Source organism: Lethenteron reissneri, chromosome 53 (genome assembly GCF_015708825.2).
Source record: "Lethenteron reissneri isolate LAM-NWPU_2019-01 chromosome 53, ASM1570882v1, whole genome shotgun sequence".
Classification (NCBI taxonomy): Eukaryota; Metazoa; Chordata; class Hyperoartia; order Petromyzontiformes; family Petromyzontidae; genus Lethenteron; species Lethenteron reissneri.
Window position 1 is genome coordinate 5857174 of NC_083831.1, and position 19313 is coordinate 5876486.

Here is a 19313-nt window from a genome sequence, read left to right on the forward strand (position 1 = left end):
CCCTTTGGTGCGTCGCGTTGACCTTCAGAGGTGTACTTTCCCCAAGTGCCCGTTGAAGCTACACGGGGGATCTTTGTCTGGTGTAGTACGTGCGTGTGCGTGCGTGTTGCGTGTGTGTGTGTGTGTCTGAGAAGGGCTGTCTCTGATTGGCTGCCACGGCGAGGACTTGTCCTGAAACGCGCCGAGTCGGAGCCCCAGAGCGGAGCGAGAGACGCGTGGGCAGGGCAGCGCAGCAGAACCGGTGAGCTCACTCACCCCCACACTCACCCCCACACTCACCCATACACTCACCCCTACACTCACTCACCCCTACACTCACCCATACACTCACCCATACACTCACCCATACACTCACTCACCCCCACACTCACCCATACACTCACCCATACACTCACCCATACACTCACCCATACACTCACCCATACACTCACTCACCCCTACACTCACCCATACACTCACCCATACATTCACCCATACCCTCACCCATACACTCACCCCTACACTCACTCACCCCTACACTCACCCATACACTCACCCATACACTCACCCATACACTCACCCCTACACTCACTCGCCCCTACACTCACCCATACACTCACCGCTACACTCACTCACCCCTACACTCACCCCTACACTCACCCCTACACTCACCCATACACTCACCCATACACTCACCCATACACTCACCCCTACACTCACCCATACACTCACCCATACACTCACCCATACACTCACCCCGACACTCACTCACCCCTACACTCACCCATACACTCACCCATACACTCACCCATACACTCACCCCCACACTCACCCATACAATCACCCCTACACTCACCCCTACACTCACCCATACACTCACCCATACACTCACCCATACACTCACTCACCCCCACACTCACCCATACACTCACCCATACACTCACCCCTACACTCACCCATACACTCACCCCTACACTCACCCATACACTCACCCATACACTCACCCATACACTCACCCCGACACTCACTCACCCCTACACTCACCCATACACTCACCCATACACTCACCCATACACTCACCCCACACTCACCCATACAATCACCCCTACACTCACCCCTACACTCACCCATACACTCACCCCTACACTCACCCATACACTCATTCACCTATACATTCACTCACCCCTACACTCACCCATACACTCACCCATACACTCACCCATACACTCACCCCTACACTCACTCACCCCTACACTCACCCATACACTCACCCATACACTCACCCATACACTCACCCCTACACTCACTCACCCCTACACTCACCCATACACTCACCCCTACACTCACTCACCCCTACACTCACCCATACACTCGCCCATACACTCACCCCTACACTCACCCCTACACTCACCCCTAGACTCACCCATACACTCACCCCTACACTCACCCATACACTCATTCACCTATACATTCACTCACCCATACACTCACCCATACACTCACCCATACACTCACCCCTACACTCACTCACCCCTACACTCACCCATACACTCACCCCTACACTCACCCATACACTCACTTCTACACTCACCCATACACTCATTCACCTATACATTCACTCACCCATACACTCAACCATACACTCACCCCTACACTCACTCACCCCTACACTCACCCATACACTCACCCATACACTCACCCATATACTCACCCCTACACTCACCCCTACACTCACCCATACACTCACCCCTACACTCACCCATACACTCATTCACCTATACACTCACTCACCCATACTCTCACCCATACACTCACCCATACACTCACCCCTACACTCACTCACCCCTACATTCACCCATACGCTCACCCATACACTCACCCCTACACTCACTCACCCCTACACTCACTCACCCCTACACTCACCCCTACACGCACCCCTACACTCACCCCTACACTCACCCCTACACTCACCCATACACTCACCCCTACACTCACCCATACACTCATTCACCTATACATTCACTCACCCCTACACTCACCCATACACTCACCCATACACTCACCCCTACACTCACTCATCCCTACACTCACCCATACACTCACCCCTACACTCACTCACCCCTACACTCACCCCTACACTCACCCATACACTCACCCCTACACTCACCCCTACACTCACCCCTACACTCACCCATACACTCACCCCTACACTCACCCATACACTCATTCACCTATACATTCACTCACCCCTACACTCACCCCTACACTCACCCCTACACTCACCCATACACTCACCCCTACACTCACCTATACACTCACTCACCTATACACTCACTCATACACTCACTCACCTATACACTCACTCCTACACTCACTCATCTGCGCACTCACCCATACACTCACTCCTACACTCACTCACCCATACACTCACTCCTACACTCACTCACCTATACACTCACTCATACACTCACTCACCTGCACGCTCACCCGTACACTCACTTCTACACGAATACACTCCTACACTCCAACATTCATACTCACTCCTACACTCCGATATGCATACACCCTTATACTCACTCACACACGTACTCACTCCTAAACTCATACATTCCAACATTCATACACCCGTACACTCACACACGCACTCACTCATACACTCACTAACCTATACACCCACTCACTTATACACTCACTCAACTATACACTCACTCAACTATACACTAACCCATGCACTTACTCATATATACATACATTCACTTAAGCACTCACTGATATACTTAATCACGTATACACTCACCTACCTAATCACCCATACATTCACTCACATTTACACTCAATCACCCATATACTTAATCGTATACTCACCCAAAGACAAAGATCCCCGGTGTAGCCTTTACGTACTTTTGGGGCAAGTGCACCAATGAAGGCCGGCACATTCACACAAGGGGGTGGGGTGGCCAGCACCCATACACACACTCACCTACCCACTCATCTACCTACTCACCTACACACTCACCTACACACTCACCTACCCACTCACCTACACACTCACCTACACACTCACCTACCCACTCACCTACCCACTCACCTACACACTCACCTACACACTCACCTACACACTCACCTACACACTCACCTACCCACTCACCTACACACTCACCTACACACTCACCTACACACTCATCTACACACTCACCTACCCACTCACCTACCCACTCATCTACCCACTCACCTACTCACTCACCTACCCACTCACCTACACACTCACCTACCCACTCACCTACACACTCACCTACCCACTCACCGGCTAATTGGGGGAAGTTTTGTTTACGAGCACCCGTGAGAACCGGGACGGCCAGAAGCACGCCCTGCCGCCTTCGTCTCCCCAGCTGTGATGCTTACACACCTTACTAGCTACTCATTTGAGGCTGGGTCGACCTAGGGGAGGCCCATGTATTTGTCACCGATGTTGGCCGTGAGCGGGAATCGAACGCCGCGGTGGCTATGAGATGTTAACTACCTCGCCTGGTACGCAGGAGGTCGTGGGTTCGAACCCGACCCTGACACATGCTGCTGTATATTTGGAGTTTGCGTGTCTCTCTCTCTCTCATCATCATCATCACGGTGGCTAGGATATGTTAACTACCTCGCCTGGTACGTAGGAGATCGTGGGTTCGAACCTGACCCTGACGCCTGCTGCTGTATATTTGGAGTTTGCGTGTCTCTCTCTCGTCATCATCATCATCACGGTGGCTAGGAGATGTTAACTACCTCGCCTGGTACGTAGGAGATCGTGGGTTCGAACCTGACCCTGACGCCTGCTGCTGTATATTTGGAGTCTGCGTGTCTCTCTCTCTCATCATCATCACGGTGGCTAGGAGATGTTAACTACCTCGCCTGGTGTTCAGGAGGTCGTGGGTTCATTCACGACCCTGACGCCTGCTGCTGTATATTTAGAGTTTGCGTGTCTCTATCTCTCCCCGTGGTCGCGTGGATTTTTGTTCCAGGTCCTCCGGTTTCCCCCCTCCACATTTAGAACCAACGTCACGCGTTTAGACTGTTTAGATAATTATTATTTGGCTGCTAGGAATTTCCACGTGAGAAGCCACTTCGTTGAGCTATCAGGTGTGTCGCTTATGAAAAGTAACTACAGTAATAGCTCAGTGGGCTTTTCCTGGTAAGATAAAAAAAATAGTTTTTAGTTATTTGCTTACCTTTGCACTTCTGTCGTTGTTGTAACGTTCTGACCCTACTGGACATCTGTGAAAAAGAGCTTTGTAGCTCATCGGATTCCTCCAGGAAAGATTCGGATTCTGAACTCGGGTCGCCGGGTCCGTAGCGCAGTGCGCTGACCGCTCCACTTTACGCACGCACACGCGCACACACGCACACGCACGCACACACACGCACGCACACGCACGCACACGCACGCACACGCGCACGCACACACGCACGCTCACACACGCGCGACAAAGACAGACTGTTGGGGCAAGTGCTGTTAGCGAGTAGCACCTATGAAGGCCGACACGGCACAAGAGGGGGTGGGTGGCCAGAACCACGCCCGGCCGCCTTTGTCTCCCCAGTGGCGATATTTTCACACCGCACCAAGTACTCATTTGAGGCTGAGTTGACCTGGGGGAAAGCCCAGGACCGGTTCAAATAATCGTCACCGGTGTTGGCCGTGAGCGGGAATCGAACCCGGGTCGCCGGGTTCATAGCGAGCACGCTAACCACTACACTACCGCTCTAATACACGCACTCATGCACACACACACACGTTCATACACACTCTCTAACTCTTACACGTACACACACACACACTCTAACACACACATACACTCTCATATACAGACAAGCACGCGTACGCTGGTTAATTGGGGGAAGGGTAATTAATGCGCTTGAATTGCTCTTGTGGCAGCGAGAGCTCCGGGAAGACAAGAGACTCGCATATTATTTTAGTTGATCAATGTCCCTTAGTCCAAGCTGCCAAGACGCATTGTTAAGAAACACGGGGCATGAACAACAACAACAGCAAAAAAACCAACAACAACAACGTGGAACAACATCTGAATAGAGCGCTCAGAATCACGGACAGTCCCATGCTAAGGGCAATAGCAATACTCCATTTGCTGCTTTACATAATAAGCGTGATACACGTAGACTTGCAAACGCGTCTCACAGTGTCCGCGCATCGTTCTCGTAGAGAGAGAGAGGGGTGGGGGGGAGACTCAGGAGAGAGAGACAGAGAGAGAGGGGGGGAGATTCAGGAGAGAGACAGAGAGACAGAGAGAGGGGGGAGATTCAGGAGAGAGAGGGGGGGGGAGATTCAAGAGAGAGAGAGGGGGGGGAGATTCAGGAGAGAGACAGAGAGAGGGGGGGGGGGAGATTCAGGAGAGAGAGAGACAGAGAGGAGGGGGGGGGAGATTGAGGGGGCTGCACGGAGTAGCAGCAGCCACGCGGTGGCGACGAGACGGCGCCACCGACGATTGCCCAAACTGCGCGATCGTCTAAATACGTCGAGAGGAACACGCGGCGATCGCACGGGGATTGACTCGTCGTGACGTGAGACAAGTTCCGTGGGGTTGGCGGGACACACGCGGTCACGGCTCAGGAGTAGGACCGCGACGATGAAGAGTTAGAACAACGGGGAGGTGCCACCGTGGTGGAGATGGAGCGATGGTGAACTCACTCGGCTCGATGTGTCGTCGAGCAGGCGCTGGGTGGTGTGATGACATCGCGGGATCGAGAGGTCGTGGCGGTGTTTGGGAGGAGGAGGGGGGGAGGTGTAATCAAGCAGTGGATAGAACACGGCTGACGCTGATCATGCAGTACTCTTGCGCGCGTTTAGAACGCAGTACGCAGAGCACAGGAGGGCGGGAGTGGAGCGGTGGAGCGGTGGAGCGGTGGAGCGGTGGGGCAGTGGTCAGGCTACTACGCCATGAACGAACCCCCTATCACCATTTGCCACCAGAGTTCCATTCCGGGCCACGACCAACATGAGTGGTCAGTGATTATCTGAACCGGTCCTGCCCCCCCCCCCCTCTACGCCCCATCGCTTCCCCCCTCCGCCTGTCTCTTTATCAAAGACAAAGATCCCCCGCGTAGCCTGAACAGACTGTTGGGGCAAGTGCTGTTAGCGAGTAGCAGCACCTATGAAGGCCGGCACGGCACACGAGGGGGTGGGTGGCCAGCACCACGCTCGGCCGCCTTTGTCTCCCCAGTGGCGATGTTTACGCACCGCACCAGGTACTCATTTGAGGCTGAGCCGACCTAGAGGAGGCCCAGGACCGGATCAGATTACCGTCTATGGTGTTGGTCGTGAGCAGGAATCGAACTCAGGTCGCCGGGTTCGTAGTGCAGCGTAGCGCTAACCGCTGCACCACCGCTCTCTTTAATAACCCCACAATGACCGACATGGTTTAGGGGAGGCATTGATTCGGCAGTGTTCACCCAGGTGAGACCTCAGAGTGACCTGGGCGAGTGGATGAGTGGGCGAATGAGTAAGTGAGTCTCTGTGTGATCTAGTGAGTGTCTGATTGCGTGAAGGAGTGAGTGGCAAGGTGAGTACGTGGCCGAGTCCAAGTGTATTTTGTTTAAAACCAGGTAAAAACTCAAAGGGCCAGGATGGGTGGGTAGGTGGGTGAGCGAATGGCCGAGTCGGAGAATGGGTGAGTGGGTCTTCGTGTGAGTTAGTGATTGGTTGAGTATGTGAACGAGTGGGCGAGTGAGTGGTTGGGTGGGTGAGTGAGTGGCTGAGTTCAAGTTGATTTTGTTCAACCTGGTGAGAACCGAAGAGGTTGTACGAAGAGTCTCAATTTCAAGAGCGACCCGGGGTCATCAGTCTACCAGAATGAGAGCGACGATTGCTGCTGCTGCGTCATCCCAATTGAGTAATTTGCGGCGCAATTTTCGAATTTGGCAAATTTCGACCCTTGACGCTGTTGGCACACGAAGTCCCCCACTCTTACGAATGACGTACGGAAGGGATATTTAACGTCCACTGTGAGCGAAAGAGACGACACGTGGCATGTACCATTACTACCACGGTCAATACACACCGCAATATTCACCAGAATGGACCGCCGGGTTCCAACAGCACACCCTTTCATCTTCTTGGTTCTTTCGGTAAAGTCACGTAGAAGGGAAATAATAAAATAATGGAAATAAAACATAATAAAATAATTATATTTTTAAGCTGAGTTGGAGGGGGGAGAGCGCCTTAACACACCCTTTGCAACCATTGGCGCTCCCCACGCTCGCTGGGGAGGAGGAACGACGCCGAGACGGGAGCCGCGCTGCTGAATCTGCTGCGGGTCGCTTCTCTCCCTCTCTCTGCCTGAGAGGGCCTCTTAAGTGGCCGATAGTGGCTGGAATTGGCTCCCCCCCCCCATCACTCGCGTCCGCCCCCCCCCCCCAACCGAGCGATTTTGTTGCTGGAATTAAAATTGTCAAAGATTGCATCTCGAGAGCTTCTTGAATTTCTGCCTGGTGGCTGGGAGATCGCAGTGCAGCAAGTAGGAGAGTCGGTGAGTGTCACCGACACCCACCACCACCCACAACACCGCCACCACCCACACCACCCATACCCCTCCACCGCCACCACCCACACCACCTACTTCCCCCACCGCCACCACCCCCCCCCCCCACCCGCACCGCCGCCCCCACCGCCACCACCCACACCACTCCCCCCCCACCGCCACCACCCACACCACCCACCCCCCATGCGTGCGTGCTGCGTTGTCGCGGCACTGGCGGAGCCAGTGAGGGGGGGGTGGCACGTGCCCCCCCAATGATCCGATCGAAATCCATAATTTCAATCGGATCATTGGAGTTTATTCGTAATAAATCGGCATTTTGCGACCGCCATTGCCACTGTGTAGCATATTATTAAGTGCCAGGGACTCTATGAGATGATGGGACAATAGTCTCAGTCCATAATTGGCAATAAATAACGGCAAAGCGGTTATAAGCGACTCACAGAATTGTGCGCAGTTGCGTGTACAGTCCACGACTTCCCTGAAGGCAAACACCTTCAGCGAGCGCGATGCCGATCACCCAACGTGGTTCGAATTCGACCCTCGATCGATGGCTGCGCCATCGCCGCACACGCGTCGAATAAAAAGCAAGGGACAAGTCCTTACTTACTAACAACTCCTTACTTACTAACAACTCCTATCATTTCTGGAGGGGTTGCCCCCTCTACCTGAAAATCCTGGCTCCGCCATTGTGTCGCGGTGTGCTCCCGCCATTCGTGGAATGCGCGTCGGGGTCTTTCGTGACCAATATTGCAATGTGTAATCGATTGTTTTGTTGGCGAGAGAGTGGGGGAGCGGGGCGGGGCGTCCAACGGCGTAAGTGAAATGTGTGTGTCGTGAAACCCTCCTCCACCCGACGCAGACAGTTCACAACGCTGTCAGGCGATGGGCACACGTGGCACGGGTTATTGTTGCGGCGTTGTTGGAGGGCGATTCTCGCCACGCTGGAAGTCGCGACCAGCACCGTCAGGCAGTCGCCAGGATTGTCTGGCGATCCTGGCCGTGACCATCAGCGTAAAACGTCCGTGCCCAATTGAAACCCGTAGCGTGGGCGGTCATGACGGATGATTAACTATTTAAAACAGACAAATGTATTTTTTTAATATTTTGCCCGGAAAACGGCCCATTGAGGTATACAGTAGCTCTTTTTTCATAAGCAACCTGGCATGTCACAAATGATAGCTCAAGGAGGTGGATTTTCATCGCGTGGAAATTTGATTCTAAATGTGGAGGTTACAACCGGAGGACCCGGAGAATAATCCACGCGGCGAGAGAGAGAGAGAGACATGCAAACGCCAAATATTTGATCTTAAAGGAATGCATATTGCGTCTTAACAAAGGCGTTTTGCAAGGAATTAACGACGGTAGAACGTGTGCATGCAATGGGGGAGCCGAGGTGAATGAAATAGGTGAGAGGAAGCAATGGGAACATCTGTGATGCCTGAATTCGGTAAAAGCGAAATTGACGACAGTAAATGATGATTGATGGATTGGTCGAGATCGAACCCCAGACCTCATGTATAGCAGGCGAGGTAGTTAACATCTCACCACCGTGGCGCCCGACACACAGGTGGTGCTGCCGAAGCGGTCGTCAACTTGCCACATTTATTCACGTGGTCACGTTTACTCATTGGCTGCGTCGGGCGGAGGAAGGATTTACGACACAAATGTAATTTACGCGCTCCCCCGCCCCCAATAGGTTTTGCTTTATTAGAAAGCAACTTTCATTCGTTCATTCATCGCGCACGTAACTTGGCCGTCCGGCTAATTTATCTTACAAAAACGTGCTTTGTGATGTCGGGATAGATTATGCATGCACACGTGTAGCAGCAGCAGTAGTAGCATCCTCTCCGTGCAAATCAATTCCTGCCGCTGCCAGCCGATTATATTGCCGATGCCAAGTCACGGAGGTGACAACTCCCCCCTTCTCGCTCCGTGGTTGCTTCGAGCAGACTTGTCTCATGGACTCAGCGCGATGCACGCGGTGTACAATACGCATAGGGGCGCCACGGTGGCTATGAGATGTGAATTCTCTCGCCAGGTATGCAGGAGGGCGTGGGTTCGATCCCGACCCTGACGATGTCTGCTGTATATTTAAAGTTTTCGGTGTGGCTCCCTCTCTCCCCGTGGTCGCGTGGATTTTTCTCCGGGTCCTCTGGTTTTTTCTTCCACATTCAGAATCAAAAGCATTTGGCTGCTATCAATTTTCTCGTGATGAAAAGCCACTTCGTTGAGCTATCATTTGTGACCAGGTCGCTTCTGAAAAAGCGCTGCATAGCTCAGTGGACACTTACCTGATCAAATAAAAAAAACGAACCTAGTACTTTTCATTCATTTTGACAAAAAAAGTTTTGTAGGCTCTTTCAGCAACAGTAAATGCTGCGAAATTATTTCCCAATAAGCCAGCTTCATGCAGCATCAGCAGCAGCAGTTGCTTTGAAGACAATTTTCTGGGTGATGATGATGCGTTGGCAAATATCGAACGACACATCGCACCTCCGACCAACTCGACCGCGAATCCCACCCTGCCCCCCGCATCCCCGAACGCCAGGGAGGTGCTCTACCCCCCCCCCCCCCGAGTTTTCTTCATCGCAAGGCCCGCGGGCCACTGGTGCCCTCCTGGTGGCCTTCAGTGCGGGCCCCTGACGTGCGGCCCCGCGACAAAACACAACTGGTGAAGACACTCCCCCCACCGTCGTCGTCATCATCATCGTGCTGCTGTCAAATCTGTGGCGGGCCCTCACTTACACTGATGATGTCTCACCGGCGAAATACCCCCCCACTCTGAAATTGAGTGACAAAAACTGCCCTAACCCATCCGTTCCACCTTCCTTTTGCAGCAGCAGCAGCAGCAAGCAGCAGCAGCAAGCAGCAGCAGCAAGCAGCAGCAGCCAGAGCGGGCCATGAACGCCAGCCAGCTGCCCGGTGCGCCGTCCGTTGCGGCCAGCGTCAACGGCTCAGCCGACCACTTCGAGGGCCTCGCCGTGCTGCTGCAGCTCAAGCCGCTGTTCGTGCCGCTCTACGCGCTGCTCACCCTCGTCGGGGTTGTGGGCAACTCGGCGCTCATCGCCGTGATCGCGCGCACCCGCCGCCTCCACACCGTCACCAACTTCCTCATCGGCAACCTCTCCCTCTCCGACCTCCTCGTGTGCGTCACGTGCGTGCCCGTGTCCGTGGCGCACGCCTTCGAGCCGCGCGGCTGGCCCTTCGGACCCGCGCTTTGCTACTTCGTGACCTTCATGCAGCCCACCACGGTGTACGTGTCCGTGCTGTCGCTCGCCGCGATCGCCGTCGACCGCTACGTGGTGGTGGCGCACCCCATCCGCCGGCGCGTCTCCGTGCGCGCCTGCGGCTACGCGGTGCTCGCCATCTGGCTCCTGTCGGCCGCTCTGGCCTCGCCCGTGGCGGCCAACACGCTGTACAACGACTTCAGGCCCCAGGGACACCAGCTGGTGGTGTGCGAGGAGCTGTGGTACGAGCGAGAGGGCCAGCGGCTCGCCTACTCGTGCTCCACCGTCTTCATCTCCTACATGCTGCCCCTGTCCACCATCTCGGTGTCGTACTGCGCCATCACGGCGCGCTTGGAGCGCCGTGCGATGCCCGGGGCCATCCTGCGGCAGACGCAGGAGAAGTGGCGGCTCAAGAAGCGCAAGACGTTCCGCATGCTCGTCCTCTCGGCGCTCACATTCGCCATCTGTTGGCTCCCGCTGCAGACCTTCAACCTCATACATGACTTCGACGCGCAGGTCAGGGCAACCCCCCCCCCCCCACCCCCCCAGCCCTCACCCCGCGCGCGTGCATCACCAGAACGCGCGTGGGCGCAGGGGGGGGGGGTGCCTTGTCTCCACCCCCCGCTGGTTGGTACCCCCTTGACAGCCACCACGAGGGTTGTTCGACGTTCGAGACCGTGAGTATGAGCGTGACGACGCTGCGATTCCAGTGGCCTCCGAGGCACGACCGTGCGGAGAGACGAATCAAATATCGGGGCCCCATCGGACCGATTGCCGCACCCCCCCCCCCCCCCTGAGCTGATAACGTAGTTGGGCCACTGCCAAACAAAGGCCATTGTCACGATGAGACCTCCTTTACCAGTAGCAAAATATAGTAGTAGGTTTTTACTCTTTCAACTGGTACAAAACTGACACCTTTATACAAGGGATAATGTTTGCAATAACCACAACACAAGCAGTCAAAATGCAAAAAGAAACAACTCTGATAATGATAATGACAGTGCATATCATTATCATTATCAGTGTTGTTTCTTTTTGTTTGTATTTTGACTGCTTGTGTTGTGCTTATTGCAAACATGATCTCTTGTATAAAGGTGTCAGTTTTGTACCAGTTGAAAGAGTAAAAACCTACTACTAAATGCCATTGTGTGTCAGTAAACAGTCGCCGGCGACTTACGCTGCACGTGGCCGCCTGCGATCCAGCACTGGAGGCAGCCAGCGAGGGTTGGCGGGTCACCACAGGAATGTTGTGAAAACTCCCTTCCTGTGATCGGTCGAGTCGGAGCCCAACCCGTGGCTCGCCAGGGGATGGCGGTTACACAGCAAAGATGTGAACCCCACCACGCCTGCTCCACCCGCACGGGGATCGAGCGTTTCTTCCTCGCACGTGCGGGGGTTTCTCTGGCTGCTCTAGTTTCCTCCCACATGTAAAGCACTCGTGAATTGGCCGATAACGCCTTGATATGCAGGGGACCGCAGAGCTTGGCCAATTGTTGGTGGCACCGGCTGCTCACTCCGTGGCTGCTGCTGCTTTCCCGCTCGACTGTGGCTCCTCCTCCTCCTAGCGCCGTACGTAGCCAACCGTGCTAATTGGAGGTGAGGGGGGAAGACAACAAACTACGGGTCTCTGTGTGAGTCTATGGGTCTCTGTGTGATTCTATGGGTCTCTGTGTGAGTCTATGGGTCTCTGTGTGAGTCTATGGGTCTCTGTGAGTTTATGGGTCTCTGTGTGAGTCTATGGGTCTATGTGTGATTCTATGGGTCTCTGTGTGATTCTATGGGTCTCTGTGTGAGTCTATGGGTCTCTGTGTGAGTTTACGGGTCTCTTTGTAAGTCTGTGGGTCTCTGTGTGAGTCTACGGGTCTCTGTGTGAGTCTATGTGTTTCTGTGTGAGTCTATGGGTCTCAGTGTAAGTCTATAGGTCTCTGTGTGAGTCTATGGGTGTCTGTATGAGTCTATGTGTCTCTGTATAAGTCTATGGGTCTCTGTGTGAGTTTATGGGTCTGTGTGTGAGTCTACGGGTCTCTGTGTGAATCTATGGGTCCCTATGTGAGTCTATTGGTCTCTGTGTAAGTCTATGGGTCTCTGTGTGAGTTTATGGGTCTCTGTGTGAGTCTATGGGTCTCTGTGTGAGTCTATGGGTCTCTGTGTAAGTCTATGGGTCTCTGTGTAAGTCTATGGGTCTCTGTGTGGGTTTATGGGTCTCTGTGTGAGTCTAAGGGTCTCTGTGTGAGTTTATGGGTCTACGTGTGAGTCTATGGGTCTCTGTGTGAGTCTATGGGTCTCTGTGTGATTCTATGGGTCTCTGTGTGAGTCTATGGGTCTCTGTGTGATTCTATGGGTCTCTGTGTGAGTTTACGGGTCTCTTTGTAAGTCTATGGGTCTCTGTGTGAGTCTATAGGTCTCTGTGTGAGTCTATGGGTCTCTGTGTGAGTCTATGGGTCTCTGTGAGTCTATGGGTCTCTGTGTGATTCTATGGGTCTCTGTGTGAGTCTATGGGTCTCTGTGTGATTCTATGGGTCTCTGTGTGAGTCTACGGGTCTCTGTGTGAGTCTATGTGTCTCTGTGTGAGTCTATGGGTCTCTGTGTGAGTCTACGGGTCTCTGTGTGAGTCTATGGGTCTCTGTGTGAGTATATGGGTCTCTGTGTGAGTCTATGGGTCTCTGTGTAAGTCTACGGGTCTCTGTGTGAGTCTATGGGTCTCTGTGTGAGTCTATGGGTCTCTGTGAGTCTATGGGTCTCTGTGTGATTCTATGGGTCTCTGTGTGAGTCTATGGGTCTCTGTGTGATTCTATGGGTCTCTGTGTGAGTCTACGGGTCTCTGTGTGAGTCTATGTGTCTCTGTGTGAGTCTATGGGTCTCTGTGTGAGTCTACGGGTCTCTGTGTGAGTCTATGGGTCTCTGTGTGAGTATATGGGTCTCTGTGTGAGTCTATGGGTCTCTGTGTAAGTCTACGGGTCTCTGTGTGAGTCTACGGGTCTCTGTGTGAGTCTATTGGTCTCTGTGTGAGTATATGGGTCTCTGTGTGAGTCTATGGGTCTCTGTGTAAGTCTACGGGTCTCTGTGTGAGTCTACGGGTCTCTGTGTGAGTCTATGTGTGTACGGTGACCTTCTTTCGCCCCGTACGTAGCCAACCGTGCTAATTTGAGGTGCGGGGGAAGGACAACAACACGATACACACAAAGCGGTTCTCAAACAAAATTGTTTGACATTTTGCACGAAACATGTCTTTATTATGTAAAATCAACAAATGTATGCGACTGAAGGTACATTCATTGAATGTAAATCACGCGCTACATTCACGTCTTCACATCAACACAAGACGCGGTTGCCTTCGCTTTAGCAGCTGTGGCAGAGTCGTGAATGATGCCATCGTCACTCAAGACACGAACAAGGTTTTGTTTCCCTTGCCCCGATGGGAGCGCTCCCTTCGCCCAGCCGTGCCACCTCGACGTGGAACGGACGGCCTCAAGAGGACAGCCTCCAAAATGACCAAGGAGATCCTCCCAAATAATGAGCCTATGGGTTCATCCGGCCCTGCCGAGAGCGAAACGTAGCAAGCAAGACACACACACACTTTCACGATACACAAACGTACAGCTCACACACACACACACACTTTCACCATACACAAACATGCAGCACACACACACACACTTTCACCATACACAAACGTACAGCACACACACACTTTCACGATACACAAACGTACAGCACACACACACTTTCACGATACACAAACGTACAGCTCACACACACACACTTTCACCATACACAAACGTACAGCACACACACACTTTTACGATACACATACATACAGCACACACACACTTTCACGATACACAAACGTACAGCACACACACACTCACCATACACATACATACAGCACACACACACAATTTCACGATACACAAACGTACAGCACACACACACACTTTCACGATGCACAAACGTACAGCACACACACACACAATTTCACGATACACATACGTACAGCACACACACACACTTTCACGATACACATACGTACAGCACACACACACTCACCATACACATACATACAGCACACACACACACTTTCACGATACACAAACGTACAGCACACACACACTCACCATACACATACATACAGCACACACACACACTCAACATACACATACATACAGCACACACACACACTTTCACCATACACATACATACAGCACACACACACTTTCACCATACACATACATACATACAGCACACACACACACTTTCACCATACACATACATACAGCACACACACACACTTTCACCATACACATACATACAGCACACACACACACTTTCACGATACACATACGTACAGCGCACACACACACTTTCACGACGTACAGCACACACACATAATATAAACATACAAAGACCAATATCCCCCGTATAGCCTTAAAATACTTTTGTGGCAAGTATGTATTTATCTTGATTTGAAGTTTCTGTGGCTGCAAGAATCCATACACTTTGGTTCTTTTTAGTAAAGTCACGTAGGTAGAAGAAATAATCGATCACGAAGTTTCGATCGCCACACGGGCAATCGTCTGCAGGTGGGAGAGAGAAGACGATCGTTTGTGTGGCGATCGAAACGTCGTGATCGATTATTTCTTCTACCTACGTGACTTTACCGAAAGAACTAAAGAGTAGGTATGTGTGTATGCTGAAATAGATTTGCACCGTACGTGGTCAAACCTGCTAATCGGAGGTGCACAGGCAGGACAACAAATTAAACACAAAACGCAGTTAAATTTCGATTTAAAGCTTTCGTGACTGCAGGGATTCATCTTCTTGGTTCTTTCGGTAAAGTCACGTAGAAGGGAAATAATAAAATAATAAAAATAAAACATCATAAAATAATTATTCAGACGCTGTCTTCCCGACAGACCTGCTCTTCACCTGAGGACGGCTGGTTGCGTTGTTGCAGAAACGTCGTGAGAATTATTTTATACTGGTAGGAACGAAGTGGACCAGCCTACAATAGATTATATCGTCCATCCGTTTGTCCGTTTGTCCGTCCGTCCGTCCGTGTAGCAACATCACCCCCTACTGCAAACACTTGGCATGACCCTACAAAAACCTTTAGACTGTGAGGCTTTCCTGGCTAAACAAGTGTAACATTTCCTTATAATTCCCTCAGATAGCTTTTAATTAAAACATTTAAATTAATGAGGCTTTCCTGGCTAAACACGTGTAACATTCCCTTATAATTCCCTGAGATAGCTTTTAATTAAAACTTTGAAATTAAATAAAAAAACTCACAGCGCCCTAAAGCCTACAGCTAGGCCTAAAGCCTAGAACTAGGCCTCAAAGTCTCCCTTCGTATCGTACCCCCGCGTGTGTGCAAGGGAGTTAATGTTTAACAATGTTACAATCCTTGATGATTTTAATTAGAAACATTAAAATTTAAAGCTTTTACATAAATAATAAAAACATTTAAATTAAAAATTAACTCACGGCGGCCTAAAGCCTACAGCTAGGCGTCAAGCCTCGAACAACGCCTCAAACTCTCCCTTCGTATCGTTCCCCCGCGTGTGTGCAAGGGAGTTAATGTTTGACAATGTTACATTCCCTGATGCTTTTAAATAGAAACATTTAAATTTAAAGCTTTTACATAAATAATTAAAGCAGGTAAATTAAAAATTAACTCACGGCGCCCTAAAGCCTACAGCTAGGCCTAAAGCCTAGACTTAGGCCTCAAACTCTCCCTTAGTATCGTACCCCCGCGTGTGTGAAAGGAAGTTAATGTTTAACAATGTTACATTCCCTGATGTTTTTTAATAGAAACATTTACATTTAAAGCTTTTACATTAACAACAACTCCCTACCCCCTCCTCGTCGGCGGCTTTCCAGCCGAGCCAGGCCTGGGAATCTCTCCCCCGCTCGGGGTGTATTGGGCGGGGCTACAGCGGCAGGGGGCGGGGCTACGCGGGGCTGGGCGGGGCAACGGCGGCAGGGGGCGTGGGCACGAGGTGGAGGGCGGGGCTACGCGGGGTTGGGGCGGGGTTACGGCGGTAAGGGGCGGGGCAACGAGCTGGGGGCGGGGACACCGAGATGGGGCGGGGCCACGGTTGGCCGGGGCGGGGTTACGCGGGTGGAGGGCGGGGCCACGGGGCATCCACTTATTGGCGGCCATTTTTTGCCATTTCATTTTATTATAGCCATTCAATTGTTCGTTCCTACCAGCCCACCCCGCAGGGTCTGTTTATGTTTTATTTTTATCATTTTATTATTTCCCTTCTACGTGACTTTACCGAAAGAACCAAGAAGACAAAACGCAGTTATAAAGAAATTATTTTTCAATGGAGACATTTTAAAAGTGTCGTTCCCAGTGGCTTCCAAATATCGAAAGGAAGAAAGTTCCAGATGGCCGCTGAGTGTATGTATGCTGAATTTCATTCGCACCGTACATAGCCAACCGTGCTAATGGGAGGTGCGGGGGGAAGGACAGCGAACCAAACACAAAAATACGTTCTAAAGAAATTAGTTTTCAAGTTAGACAAATTAAAAGTGCAAAGCTGCCAGTGGCGTTCCCAATATTCGCTTTGAACCCCCATCTTTTTAAAGTGGCCTTCCCTCTTTAGTTTGGTCGTGTTGGCCCCTCGTTCTGTTTTTGTTTCCTAATGCCCACGCCTTGCGCATTGGAATCCCATGATGCAACGCGCGTTACACATTTTCATTACTTTTATGATATCGACAGGAAGAGCGTTCCAGACGGCCGTGCGCGTCTTTCCCTGTTTGTTTGTCCCGCCCAGGTAGTGATCATCGACAAGCGCTACTTCAACGTGGTGCAGCTGTCCTGCCACTGGCTGGCCATGAGCTCCACGTGCTACAACCCCTTCATCTACGCGTCGCTCCACGACAAGTTCAAGGCGGAGCTGACTCGCCGCCTGCTCACGAGGGGCGGCCGGGGATCGGCGGGTCGCACCCCCGCCACTCGGAGCCCCCCCTCGGCGCGCACGTCTCACGTGCACGTGAGCTTCGCCAGCGGAGCCTCGGAGATTCTGTCCGCGGGAAGGGGCGGCGCGCAGCAGGCTAGCGAGTTGCTGTGAGGTGGGGGGGGTAGCATGATGGTGGTGGTGGATTGGGGGGGGCAGGAGTGGGGGGTGGGAGGTGGAGGGGCATGACGCTGCTATAGGGGAAACTGCCTCGCCTGGTATGAAGGAGGTCGTGGGTTCGATCCTGACCCTGACGCCTGCTGCTGTATATTTGGAGTTTGCGTGTCTCTCCGTCATGATCATCACGGTGTTTCTCTCTCTCCCCGTGGTCGCGTGGATTTTTCTCCAAGTCCTCCGATTTTCCCCTCCACGTTTAGAATCGAGAGCACGCGTTTTTGGCTGCTATAAATGTCCACGTGACGAGCCACGTCGTTGAGCTGTCACTTGCGATAGTCGGGTCGCTTCTGACAAAGAGCTCCGTAGCTCAGGTTGGGGGCCTAATCTGGTGAAATAAAAAAAGTGTTCACGATGACGAAGTTGGGGAGTGGGAGCTTCGGGGGCGACGGGGTGGGTACAACCAGGGTGTGAGTGGGGCACACGCCATGCCGCCGTGCTGAGAAATGACGATGATTGCGATATTCGTGGAAGTGGATTTGGGGGGGGGGTGGGGGGTGCCAGCAAGCTCCTGCAGGAGGGAGAATTAAAAAGAGGGGCCTCGTCAGGCCCTAAATTGGGGAGGGGAGATTAAACTATGGAGCTGCTCTACGGAGAGAAAGGGGGGCCACGGGGGAGAACATTTGGAGGGAGGGGGGGGGCAATCAAAGTGGGGAGCCCAGCAGGGGTCACCAGAGCGAGTGCGAGTGTCTATGAGCTTTGTAGGGAGCGGTGGTGCACCGGTTAGCGTGCAGCGCTATGAACCCGGCTACCCGAGTTTGATTCTCGCTCACGGCCAACACCAGTGACGATTATATCTGAACCGGTTCATGCCGGCCTTCATAGATGCTTGCTAGCAGCATTTGCCCCAACAGTTTGTTACAGGTTATGTAGGGGATATTTTTGTTTTTCTTGCATCCATCCTGGGTTTAACCCGGCAGGATTGTGTGAGGAGCTCACAAATGCTTGAAAGATCTGGATATATTCCCATCAGCGAGCTCCTCTGGCGGGCGATGCTGCGTTGGCTGGGTCATGTAGCCCGCATGCCCAGCCACCGCATATCCAAACAGCTTCTGTTTGGCCGGATAGAGGGGGGCTAAACGGACGCGACACGGGCTGAAGAAGAAATTGAGCAGATGCGCTACAGGGGGATGTGATGCTGAGTGGACTTGCCGATGATCGCTACCAAAGGTATAAAAATCGGTCTCTATGGAGGAGGTTCGTGAAGGACGCTGCTACTGGGCAGTTGGAGGCAGTCGCCCTCCAGCAACAACAGAGGGCAGAGGAGCGACGCTCACAACAACGAACGGAGCGCCGGGTGACTAAAACACAGCAAGTGGGCATAGTAGGGGGCACATCTGGTGCATCGGCCACTCATCTCAGTCAGTCAACCCATGGCACCCGCTGGGTCTGTCGTGACCTCCTGCCAGCAGCGAGCCTTTCACGCTTCA

At 52.5% G+C, this 19313-nt stretch overlaps 1 protein-coding gene across 1 annotated transcript; it reads left to right on the forward strand.

Moving 5' to 3' along the window:
* The first annotated feature begins 191 nt into the window (after positions 1 to 191).
* On the forward strand, positions 192 to 17823 carry LOC133356317 (prolactin-releasing peptide receptor-like). Its single transcript, XM_061573769.1, has 3 exons — positions 192 to 241; positions 10361 to 11260; positions 17527 to 17823. The coding sequence occupies exons 2-3, from the start codon at positions 10418 to 10420 to the stop codon at positions 17821 to 17823; spliced, it is 1140 nt and encodes a 379-aa protein (XP_061429753.1). The 5' UTR covers positions 192 to 241; positions 10361 to 10417.
* Positions 17824 to 19313: the final 1490 nt, after the last annotated feature.

What these genes read in the sequence shown, in the direction of transcription:
- LOC133356317 (XM_061573769.1), top strand. Translation starts at nt 10,418, where the DNA reads ATGAACGCCAGCCAGCTGCCCGGTGCGCCGTCCGTTGCGGCCAGCGTC. An exon ending in TACATGACTTCGACGCGCAG is followed by an intron (nt 11,261 to 17,526) that starts GTCAGGGCAACC and finishes TGTCCCGCCCAG; the next exon opens with GTAGTGATCATCGACAAGCG.